Source organism: Montipora capricornis, chromosome 2 (assembly GCF_036669925.1).
Source record: "Montipora capricornis isolate CH-2021 chromosome 2, ASM3666992v2, whole genome shotgun sequence".
Classification (NCBI taxonomy): domain Eukaryota; kingdom Metazoa; phylum Cnidaria; class Anthozoa; order Scleractinia; family Acroporidae; genus Montipora; species Montipora capricornis.
In genome coordinates, this window is record NC_090884.1 from 7,901,560 (window position 1) to 7,914,059 (window position 12,500).

The following is a 12,500-nucleotide window of genomic DNA, read 5'->3' on the forward strand; positions in this document are numbered from 1 at the left end:
GAAATCGTAGTGACAGGCAAAAAGTAGGTGTGGTGAAAAAAAATGCTCGTGCTTTTTCCGAATATTGTTTACTATATTTCCGGTAACCCTCATGACTGGGGTTAAGGGAGTTTTGTTGCTGTTATGTGCAATCTAGTTTTTAGATATGACCAACTGAAAAGAACTTTTTAGCCATTGTACAGGTCTGGATGATCTACGTGTTTGAGTAATAAGTTTAATATTGTAAATGCGGGATTCAAATGTGCAATAGTTATGGCATGATTTCGAGTGTAGCCATAGACCCTATGCAAAAATGGCTGCCTTTAAATTATTCTTTTGTTCATATTCAAAATAGCCCAACTAACCTCGTTTTTGAGACAAAAATTCTAAAGAATTTGTTATTGCGAACGAGGTTAGTTGGGCTATTTTGAATATGAACAAAAGAATAATTTAAAGGCAGCCATTTTTGCATAGGGTCTATGTATATCTTACCCCGGTGGCATCCCTGCAAAAATGTTTCGTGATATCGGGTACAAATAAAGTTCTTCAAATTCTGAATCAAATGTTTTGATTTTGCAACAAACAGAGCATCAGTTTACAATTGAGTGTTGGCAGAAACTCATAAGGGTTGAAACGTGTAACGACCCCTTGTGTGCTGGGAAACAAGCTTCTGAATATTCAATTTGCTAAGTACCATATTTGGAACAACAAGAGCGAGGGGTTTCCAAATATGGTACTTAGCACTGAAACATTCAACCAATCAGTTCGCACTGAATATTCGGAAGCTGTGAACACTCGTTACACGTTTCAACCCTTATGAGTTTCTGGTGTTGGAAAACCAAAACCAAGCGATACATTATTGCGCGTCACAAACCACACAGACAATCGAGTGAACCAGGAGGGAGGGGGCGTCTCCAAAGACCATTTCGCGGATACGGCCGCCATTTTGATTTATTTTGTTTCAAATAGCTATTATGGGATGCCCAGGGGGCAAATACTTATTAATTTGCCCCCTGAGCATCCCATAATGTCTTTCGAAACAATAGAAATCAAAATGGCCACCGTATCTGCTAAAAGGTCTAAGGAAATGCCAGTGTGACGTCACGGCTTGCTTCGCTGACTTTTAAAATGGCGCCCAATGTAGAATTATTCATGGGTATTCTGATAGGTTTACTTAGACTTGTCAATACTGGTCTTAGGTCTTAGTTTTCAAGATTTTGATGGGGTGTTAGGTCTTAGTTTTCAGGATTGGCAGGGCGTCTTAGGTCTTAGTTTTCGAGATTTGGAGGGTTTCTTAGGTCTTAGATTTCGAGCTTACGTCTTAGATTTCGAGATTTGTAGGGTTTCTTAGGTCTTAGATTTCGAGATTTTTAGGGGGTCTTAGGTCTTAGTTTTCGAGATTTTTAGGGGGTCTTAGGTCTTAGTTTCGAGATTTGGAGGGGGTCTTAAGATTTCCAGAACAATTTTCGAAAATATTAAGGAGAAAAAAAAGATCAAACGGCAGAGAAGAGAACAAACGTAGCTCACTCAGTACAAACAACGACTTTGGCAAATGAAACTAGTTATCAATAATTATCAAACTCCAGTAATTCCGGACTAACTTCCGTGGCTGGCTCAGATCTCTGACATCTTTATTCGGACATCCGCGAGTTACCATCGTCACCGGTGGCTTAGTTGGTTGAGCATCGGGCTGCCATGCAGGAGATCGTGAGTTCGACTCCGGCCGGACCAACACTCAGGGTCTTTAAATAACTGAGGAGAAAGTGCTGCCTTTGTAATTACATCCGCAAATGGTTAGACTTTCAAGTCTTCTCGGATAAGGACAATAAGCCGGAGGTCCCGTCTCACAAATAACTTCCATGTTCATTAGTTCCCTGTGGGACGTTTAAGAACCCACACACTATTCGAGAAGAGTAGGGGATGAAGTACCCGGTGTTGTGACTGTCCTCTGTGTGTATATGGGTGGGTGGGTATAGTAGGTCCACATCAGCTGAATAGCTGCCAAAACTTCAACCTGCTTAACAAATAAATAACAAACTTCATCACGGTCCATCTGCTCAGTCATCCACTGGTCTTTTCACCTTCGACATCACGAATTCGCGGCCGATATATCGGGTCGGGATTTTCGGTTTTTCGGATTTAGAAATCTTTTTTTTTTGGGAATGATTTATCGAACAACAATAACATAACAAAGCACGAATTAAAACAACAGACAACAGTGCTGCACATGCGCAATGTATTTTGTACATGTCTTTGCTGTCTTCGTCACGTTTGCTTAGAGCGTGAGTGAGCACTTGGCGTTTTCATGTGAAAGAGGTTTGAAAACGAATCCTGTATGCAAATAGGCGGCGTTCGATTCACTGCAATTTAATAATCAAAAACCCACTCAGACAAGCACATATATTTTTAGTTTTTGTTTTATTTGACAGTAAAATTCACAAGCACTTTTAACTATGCCTCAGGGCTAAAACGATAGAGATTCGCTATCGTGCAGGCAATCTTGTTTAGAAGTTTTTTTTCCCTCTACATATCACAATTTCTTACTCAATTATCTACGCAAATACAAACTCGTGGATCGAGATAATTGTTAATATATGGAAATACAGGAATTTTCCTCAAGCTAAGGCACTATCTCCCATTAACACAACTTAGACAACTTTATTATAACTTGATATTTCCATATCTATCATATGCTGCACTTGCTTGTGCATCGCTTTTCAAGAAAGTTCAAGTTACACAAAACCATATTATCCGTGTCATGTTCTATGCTACTCTTTATGGTGAAAATGCACATTGGACCTACTCACATTGCAGAACATTTTTACACAACGTTTTCTTCAGTTCTCCCACCAATAGAATAAAAAGCGACTCCCCTCCATTTTCGACAACCACTTTCGTTATGCCAGTGATGTTCACAAATATAACCCTAGATATACGTCAAAAGGTAACTTCTATAAAGCACTTTCTAGGACTAATATTGGAAATACAACGTGGTCTGCTTTAGCAATCAACCCCCGCATTAGCAAGAATTACCACACGATTTTAAAGATCTCAGTCTCCCTATTTTCCCCAAAAAACTTGAGTGAAACAGTATTTACTATCGAAGCAAATTAACGTCAAAGCCATTTCAAATCTCTAAATTTTTTGACTAAGTAATACTAAATAGTAAGTGTATGTGTAGTGTGTGTCATGTGTGACTAGGTGATACTAAATACTAAATAGATCTTAATAGCCTGTGTGTCTTGAGTATGTAGGTGGATGTCTAATAATAATAATAGTGAACTTTATTAAAGTCTCAAGTCTTATAGCTCTGGCACAGTGCCTTACTAATTGGGGAGACTGTATACATGTATATATTTAGTATACGTAAACACACAGGTGATTATACAAAATCGCGCGCTCTCATTGGCTCGCTATCTCGGATTATCAGCCGATAATCACCTCGACGGACAAAATGGCTGCCAGTAGTCGTTTTGCCACTGTAAGTGAAGATGATTTCGCGTTGAAATATATATATTTTCTCTTTTTTGAAATAATCACCTGTGTATTTATACTAAAACAATTATTCGCCTCAGGCTCAGTGATTCACTAGTGATTATCGGTGAATATTCACCTCGACTTCGTCTCGGTGAATATTCACCGATAATCACTTCGCCTTCGGCGAATAATTGTTAAATAACTCTAAATTCACATTAAAACTCTGAATTTGAAACTCTAAATTTTAGTTCTAAAAAAAAATACTTAATAGATAGTAATTATAGTGTTATTATTTTTTCCTAACCGAAAGAACTGCTCGGGTTATGAAGAAGATGGTGATTACTAGTCAGCTCTTTTTCGAATTACCTTGAAGAACGGAGCAGTTTCGCCACATATCTCAACTCAAAAGCCAAAAAAACAAAAAAACAAAAAGTAGAACGTAAACTACTTTTGGAGAAAGTTAAGTTGTAGGAGGTTTTCATGTTGGTGGACGAAAACTAAATATCTTTCATTAGCTTCTTTTGTTCGTCCACCAGAAGTTGTACTTTTCTCTCTTTTGTTATTGGTGTCTCAAGAGGTTTGTTGAAAACCTCCTATATTTCATTATTTATGGCTTGATCTTTCAGTCTTGAAAGGTGTCTAACGAATTTATAATTGGATAAATGTTTGTTGGGAATATTGTCTTCGCAATTCACTTTGCTCTGGTCTTTCATATACCGGATCCGAAATAATTAATGTCCATAGAACAAAAGAACAACGCGAACATAATAATACCTAATTAGCAAGGTCCTAATCGGAATAACAATAATTCTTTTGTCCTCCGCCATTTTAGTCCATTCTTCTCGGTTTCAGCGGCCTTGCTGGCATGAACCCCGTGTATACATGATGAATAATGAGTCATAAATTTTGGTTGGTTCGGAGGTTGTTTTGTTGGCGGGTTTACCGACCACACCTCTTTGTGATGGCTACCCGTAAAATATTAGTTCGCGTAATGAACGACCCCAACAATAAACGAACCTTTAAAAAATTTAGGATTAAAGAGCTCCCGGTTGAATCAATTAAATACTGTTCCATTTCCCTCAAATAGCTTGTGGGATCGTTTAATACGTATTCCATGGGCACAAGAAGCTGTAAACTTGTTAACAATGTGCCGTCTGGCTTTCCTATTCTTGAGAGATTGAGATCCTTAAATGGCGCGCTATGGACGTCTTAGTTTTGTTTTCTACAAAGAGCAGCTCTATGATACGCCAGCAAAGATCCAAGCTATATGGAGCAGGCATTGAAAAGGACTGCTTTCGTACAGGAAATACAAGTGGCTTTCCCTTTGATTTTTGAATATTATTTTTGTTAGAAGAAAAAAGTATTGTTCCTTCAGCGTGAAATACACATGCTTCATGTCTCACCTTTCTGATGAGAAAACAAAAGGCATATATATATCATATATACTTTGAAATTGCAACGTTTTTGAAAACGGGTATATTTATATGTATAATCAAAAAGAGGTGGCGATCGAGCCAGTTAGAGTGCTCAATACAAGGTAGAGCGTAACTATAGAGGGCTGTGAGAATTAAAACGTAGCTACACGGTAATTGCCCTACAGGCCTGTTTCGTAATGCTTGAAGCCTCACTCTTCAGGGGTTTTATTCACACTGCTGCGCACTTATTTTTATATCACAAACACTACGTAAATTTGCATACATGTTGGTGCTTAGGTGCTAACCTAATTGTTCTGTTGTAGCGCCTTCGCTCGGTGCCGGGCATGCACGGTGACAAGGTAGGGAAGCCTATAACTCCGCTTGAAACCCAACTAAGGATCAAGTTAATGATAATCGACCGTAGTCAACTTAGTGGATGACAAGGAAGGATCTACAAGGGATACAGGCTAATTTTATTTGTGTATGAAGAGTATATGAGAGAAACCCTGACCCCGTACACCCCAAATAGTCAAATTTTTAACTGAATAAATGTTTGAAAGCCTTGAGTGAGATTTGAACCCACGTCCCCCCGTTACTAGTCGGGTGTGATAACCACATTTCACTTTCACCACGGCTTTTACCTTTGCTGCCCACTAGATAACATAAACGGACAAAATTCCAGCTGAATTAATTTTACTATTCCCTAGGAGATTTCGTTTTAAAATGCTAATGGTCTCGGTAAGTACTTGATGGGAAATAGCATTGTGCATCTGGCGCGGGAAGACGAGTCGACTGGGCGGAAAGCCGGAAAACTTGTTCATTTCCACCTGTTTTTAGTTTGAGATTCTGATCGTGAACGGTCAGAGTTGTGAGAGGTGAATAACGTCGACGCCGCCTGAGCCAAACAAAGAAGGATCAATGGACTCTCGAGTGTAGAAACGTCTTATCTACGCCAATTTATTAACCCATTTTTTGAGAAGTGTTTTCAAACTTTTGATCGTTTTAAATCGGACAAAAAGACTCCAGAAAAGTAGGATTGAAGTCTTTGGTTTGTTTATGATTTTCGAATTTTCCATCTTCCTAATATTGTACATGGGATGGAGACCACAGTCTCTGTTTTATGAAAATAATACGGTCATTCGTTTCGCTTTCATAGAGGGCATAGTAACAACTTGAAGGCGCGGAGAAGAACGTTTATCAAAACATGGCTTCCCGAAGATTGAGGGCAAGGCAGTGGAGTTTTCTAATGCTCTGGTTGCTTGCACTGGTGTTGGCGGCTGAGCAATTTAAACGTAAGTATTTGAAAAAAACGTATGCCCCTGTGGTTGCAAAGTAGCCTCACTGAAAAACTTGATCTATAATTTTGTTTGCATTTTGCTCGGATCTTTAATGAGTAAAGACTTGCGCGCAGCTGTAATTAAGAGCTCGCACTTACTATTTCAAGTTTTGTGTTTAAATTGACACTTATCCGAAAGACTATTTTTGTCGTGGAAGGTGTGTATAGCTTATAAACGACAAATTATTGTAAAATTGTATATTTTCTTCAACGTGTCAAACTTCAGAACTTTTGTTAAAGGATTCGCAATATTGCTCGTCCGGCGAAACTTATGGAGACAAGAAAATGAGTATTCGATATATGAATTGACTTGAAGCAAACCACCTCTAGAAAGTTCTGGACGAAAATTGATTGTTGAGAACAGCAGCTTAAGTTAGACTTCGTAAAGAAAAGACCAGCTTAAACTGTTCTATATGTGAATTGTATCGAGACATGTTCCCTTTTTTTGTAAGGAAATGGTCTCCTTCAGCTGAACCTTGCTAGGACACGCGTACCGAGGAAATGTGCTAAAATTGAGAACAGTACAAGCTACCTACCTGTGTTTTTTAGGCTGCTGCGGTTGGATATTTCATTTTGTTAACTGTTTTTATCTATCACAAATCGTTAGCCCTATTAGATTTCTTACTGAATTTTCATATCGCAAAATTTGGCTTGTCATTGCTCTTCAACTGAAATGCCAGTTTGGTCCATAAATTGCAAAAATGTAAAAGTAACCCTGGCTCTTGCTCGAAAGAGAGATCTAGCCACTTCTAATAAACGTAGTGTTTTCTTTGTTGAAAATGAAAAAAATTATTTATTGAAACATAGCGTAATTGCACTCTCCACAATTCATATCTTTAGCGAGAGATAAAGAAGAGAAAATTGCCGTTAGCCTGAGTTAGTCCACGAATTTTCGAGATACTAGACAAGCCTTAGAAATTGTCTAGATCAGTGTGTTCCCCATTCCGTAGATGAGATTCTTGCGATTAGTCAATTTTATCAGTCATGATTCATGGATGAAATAATTTAGCGATCTCCGCACGCCATTAAGCTTCTTTTTAATTCTTTTTCCTTGTAATTTGTTCATTTCGCTTAAGTGTTGAAAACTTTTTTTTATTATTCTCCAGTTTCACTGTTTATGTTTCACTGAAAACAGTACAACATGTGTATAGACTATACAGCTGTACTGTGTTTAACGAACGCATGTAGCGGAACAGCTTTGGACACGGAAATTACCATAAACAATTTGTCTCTTCCACTTGTTGCTATTATGTTCTTAATAGGGACTAGGAGACCGAAGTTTGAAATATTTATTATGTTTACAGGCTGGCTTTCTTATGCCACCCATTTCTAATGTTATAAAAAGTTCAAATTCTTGGAATTAGCGTCCTTGGACTGTCTCGTTTTAGCCTTAAGTTCCGAAAATAGTAAACCGCTGTCCTTTTTTTGCAATTCAATGATATAACGTAAGAAAATTTTCAAGAGCATTTACAAGCGTTTTGGTACTCTGAATTAAGCGGCGAAGATCATTTAAAGAGTAGCAGCGGGAATCTTCTTGGATTACCGTACGTTTGCGCGCTACAACGACTGTGACGAACTAAAGAATGTCGAGAAGATGAAATAAACTGTTGTGAAGGAAGCGCTACTAAAGAGGCACTTAAGTGTAATGGCAAGTGTTAACGCAAATATAAGAACACTGTTGGTTGGTTATTTAAGGTTTATACTGAGAAGCGCACTGTAAAAAAGGAAAGTAAATCATACCAGGTGTATGTTTAATCATATAAACGCGGAAAATTAATTACTCCCACATTTCAGGGTATTAAAAACAACCAATCCCACCTTCTGTCATTTTATGTAATGTACATCGTGACGTTTTCAATTTGAACAGAGACAAGTCATTGTAACATTCCAATTTAGTATAATTACAAAGGTGATTAACAATTATTCACCTTAGGCTCGGTGAACATCGATATTCACCCGGCCTTCGGCGAATAATTGTTAATTATTTAAGTGGGCTTGAGAATATATCAAATTCTTTTTGAGCACGCTTGCTTGGCGTATGCAACCGATCCTTTCGTTGTCGTTGAAAATCAAGCTGAAAAGTTGATAAAACAAGTTCTTCATGCAGTTAGTTGTGCGTATAGCGAGTTGCGGTGCACTTGGACTTGGTGAACTTTGGAGATGGCTCTCTCATCAATAAATGCTTTTCTTGTAACTTTTTGGTCCAAAAATCTTTAAGGCTACGATAGGATTCTCGAATTCAGTAAGCGGTAAGACATCAAAGAAATCAAACCAGTTGCAAAGCTTTTGATTCATCTCATAAACACTGAAAAATCAATAATTAAACCCGGCCAATCGAAAAAATTTCAAGTCTTGAAAAAGTAAGAAAATTAAACCCATTACAAAGGCATCCTGTCCTAACTTTTATAGAAACTGTTCAAACAAAGGAATTTCGGTATCCGAAAACAGTGAACCCCTAGGGGTTATACACAGTTCAGTCAATGTATGCCGACAAAATTGCATTCCAAATTAAAGTTAAAGTGATTGAACCATTTGTGACAACAAAACCTCCTCATTTTCAAACTCCTTCTTTGTTTACGTCCCCTGAAGAGATGCTGTTTGTGTTCTTCTCTTGTAGGTTGCCAGGCTCAAATAAATCGCACCAGAATCGAAAAAACTTTGATCGAGGCACTTTTCAAGGACTACAACAAGGAAGTCAGACCGGTTTTGAACCAGTCGCAACCTGTTCTGGTCAAGTTTGGTTTTGCTTACGTCAATCTTCATAGTTTGGTCAGTATCAACACACTTTTTACTTCGAAAAGCTTCTCACAGGAGTAAATCGTTAGAGGCCTCGAAGACAGAGTTGATCTCTTATTTTTTACCGAATTTGGGTAAATTGTTGTTTTTTTTTTGCCTCATTGAAGGCGCTCACTCAACAGGGACTTCAAGCAACTCAACAATGACGTAATTGGTTAACATTGCAACGGGAGAGCCATTCGTTCAGTTTTGGGATTTGGCGAAAGGAACACACCCATAGCCAGATTTGAGGTGTTACGTTAACATTATACACCAAGGCGAATCGTTTGTTCTTTATCTTGAATTCGAAACCTTTCGTACCAATGCAGTCCTTGGATACTTAGCTCAAATTCTTGAACCTGAACGAGATTGGGTGATCTCGAAAGACTTACCTTTAGCCTTACGGTTAGCTCGAATTGAAGTCACATTGCGAAGCTGCGTTTTCGTTAAAGTGGCCATTGTCGCGGCTCAAAACACCTTTTTAGCTGGAACAAAGAGAACGTAATTGAAATTGTGAATTGACTGATTTCCTCTTCATCATTCCAGTTTTATTAATGTTCTTCCAGGTTGCCAAACTACCCAAGAATTTAATAAACTGAGAACTGTGAAACTACGCCGTAGGAGAGGCGTGAACGCAAAACAGCAAATTTTCATTTTTCTGACGGTAAGAAAAATTAAAATTCGCTACATTTTGCGTTCACGCCTCTCAGTTACATCTTGAACTTTAAATGTAGCTTAGTTTAACAAGTTCCTTTAACTTTTGGAGTGTGGGGCTATCTCTAAAAGAGGAACGGAGAATGGGTCAATCCCTGAATCGGGGAATTACTAAAATAGGGAATCTCTAAAAGGGGGAACCCCTAAAAGGAGGAATCTCCGAGACGGGGAAAATTAAGGGAGATCTAATCTGTTGATTGTAATGACAAGAATCCGTTTTAACAGTGCAATTGTTGAACCGCTGGTACAATTCGCACAGAAATGTAGGCTATTAAAATCTCGACCTCCTTAATGAACGTTGCCGTAAAGTCCTGAGCTGTGCTTAAAAGTTTTCTTACAATAACATTTTCTACGGGGCTTTTCTTCAGGTTGATACTAAGGGGGTATTTACACGAGACCGGGACGAACTCAGACCGCTATGAATTTGTACCGGTATGAAATTTTCGCAACCGATTACATGAAACCGAGACGAGATGCTTGGTACCTGGTTTCGGGATGAAATGATATAATGTTTTGTCTAACAAATATATGGGCTGACCAAAAAGCATACAGGCTTGAAATTTCTGGACCGCTCTGAGATTTTTTGTCATTTACATGAGACCGGTACGAACTTCACACCGGTGCAAGAATTTCTCGTCTCGGTCCAACAACCGAGAGGAAGTCAGACATCAGGACTGAGTTCGTTGTCAGACCAGTCTCGTGTAAACGCATAAAAAGAAATGTATGGCGGCCGATACGAACTCATACCGGTCTGAGTTTGTCCCGGTCTCATGTAAATACCCCCTTTAATTTAGTCACAAACACAGGTCCCTTGACCATCACGTCTTGGCCGACGAGATCTTCCCACCAAAACTTCGGCAAACCAGGGAATCCGTCAAGCTTTTTCCTTTTACTGTGGCAAATTGAAAGCCAAGGGAAACTTACATTCAGCCATGTTGACTTAACATCAACTCGGCTGAGAAAAAAAACAAAACATTTACCTTTGGCGAACAAAAAGTTCGAAAGCATTAAGCAAAAACAAGATTTCTCTGGTTTTGAAAAAAGTTCACTTTTGTTTACCGTTCTACTTTTAAGAAGATAACCTTTTCGTATGTAGGACAGCTGTTTTTCCGAAATAAACAAATTAACGGTGTTGCAATGGGAACCAAAATGGAACCTAGCTATGCCAACCTTTCCTTAGGCTATATCGAAAACGAATTTTTCTCTAACTACTGTAACCACGGACCAAAACCTGATCTTTATAAACGTTTCATCCGGATGACTACGTCGGCGTTACTTCATCCAGCAGAGAGGAACTGCAACCAATTCATTACTTCAGTCAATTATTTCCACCCGGCTCTAAAATAATTTCCGAAAATTCCCTAGCTTTCCTTGACATTAAACTTTCAGTCAACGGCAACGGTTTATCTACCAGCGTACACTACAAACCAACAGATCCCCATAACTATTCGCTGCCTTCGTCCTCTCATCCACAACACGTAAAAAATGCCATCCCATTCTCTCAATTTCTTAGACTAAGGCGCCTCTGTAGTGACGACTCCGACTTTCATAGCAAGTGCGAGGAAATATGCCAGTTTTTTCAAAAAACGTGGCCACCCTGACTCCGCTGTCACCACAGGCAAACATCATGCCCAAGAAGTCGATCGAGAAACCGCATTGCAAACGTCACAGAGCGAAGAAACCAACAGAATCCCGTTCACTCTCACCTACCATCCACAAAACCTTGCAGTTAAAAATGTCATTCTCAAAAACTTCAAAATTCGCCGCAATGATCCCGAAACTAAACATATATTTCCTCTATCACCCGACTTATTTCATTCAAGCGGTGCAAAAGCATAGATAACTTTCTAGTTAGCATTGCTTTTAAGTCTGACAACCAACCGGGAACTTTCAAATGTACTCGCACACGATGCAAAACTTGTCTTTTTATTTCTAACATTGTGAAGATCTCAGGACCGAATCGATCCGTTAAAATCACTGACCACTGTACATGCAACTCCGTAAATGTCATCTATTGCATAACCTACATAGGCGAAACAGGGAGAAGATTGGCGGACCGCTTTCAGCTCTGGCTTTCGCGAACACCTACCAGATGTAGAAGAAAACGACACAGATGCGTCAAAATAAGTTGCGCGCCATTATCTTCCTAATCACACCCACCACAACAGGACAATTTGCTGCCTATGCTTACACCACGGGAACACAGAAAGCCGCAAAAATTCATCTTTTAACTAGGCACACTCTGTCCTCACGGAATCAATGAACACCTCTCATCCCATTAGTTTATTCACAAATTCATGTCACCATATTCCCACCAATGTCAAAGCTCCTCCACACCCTCATACAAACCAACAACACGCTCGAAACGTCAGCTTTCCAAATCATTCACAGTGGAAAACCAAATTTTCATGTTTCACTCTTCCACCGACGCAGCACCACAGTTCCATCGTTCATTTACCACCATTTATCATAGTTTTATCGTTCATTTACCACCTACCGTCTATTTTTTATTTTCTGGATCAGTCTAGAGCAACCTCAACTTATTTGTTGTTGTATATATATATGGTTATTCTTTGTGTTTTCCTTTTGTCTTTTTCGGTGGAGATAATTGCATTTGTAAAAGTTTGAACTACGGTAATTGACCATAAGACGTTCCCAGAGCCAGTCATGCAGTTGTTGCAAATTCACCAAAATAAGTTGGGCTATTAAACGCGCTAACGAAAGCTTGCGTGGCAAAAGCTCAACTTTTCAAGCGTTTACTTCTACATATTATTTTGAGATTTTATTGCTTTGTTCTCGTGGTT

At 38.9% G+C, this 12,500-nt stretch overlaps 1 protein-coding gene across 2 annotated transcripts in view; it reads left to right on the forward strand.

The window, feature by feature from the left end:
- The window catches only part of LOC138038686 (neuronal acetylcholine receptor subunit alpha-2-like), a 25,539-nt gene that overhangs the window by 1,953 nt on the left and 11,086 nt on the right, over nt 1–12,500 (forward strand). Inside the window, exons 1-3 of one of the 2 annotated variants that reach the window (XM_068884681.1) lie at nt 5,285–5,901; nt 6,028–6,163; nt 8,825–8,976. In XM_068884681.1, the coding sequence (XP_068740782.1) occupies nt 6,076–6,163; nt 8,825–8,976 (240 nt within the window). In that variant the 5' untranslated portion in view covers nt 5,285–5,901; nt 6,028–6,075. Of the gene's footprint in view, nt 1–5,284; nt 5,902–6,027; nt 6,164–8,824; nt 8,977–12,500 lie in introns of those variants that run through there. The other variant, XM_068884682.1, reaches the window with a different exon arrangement.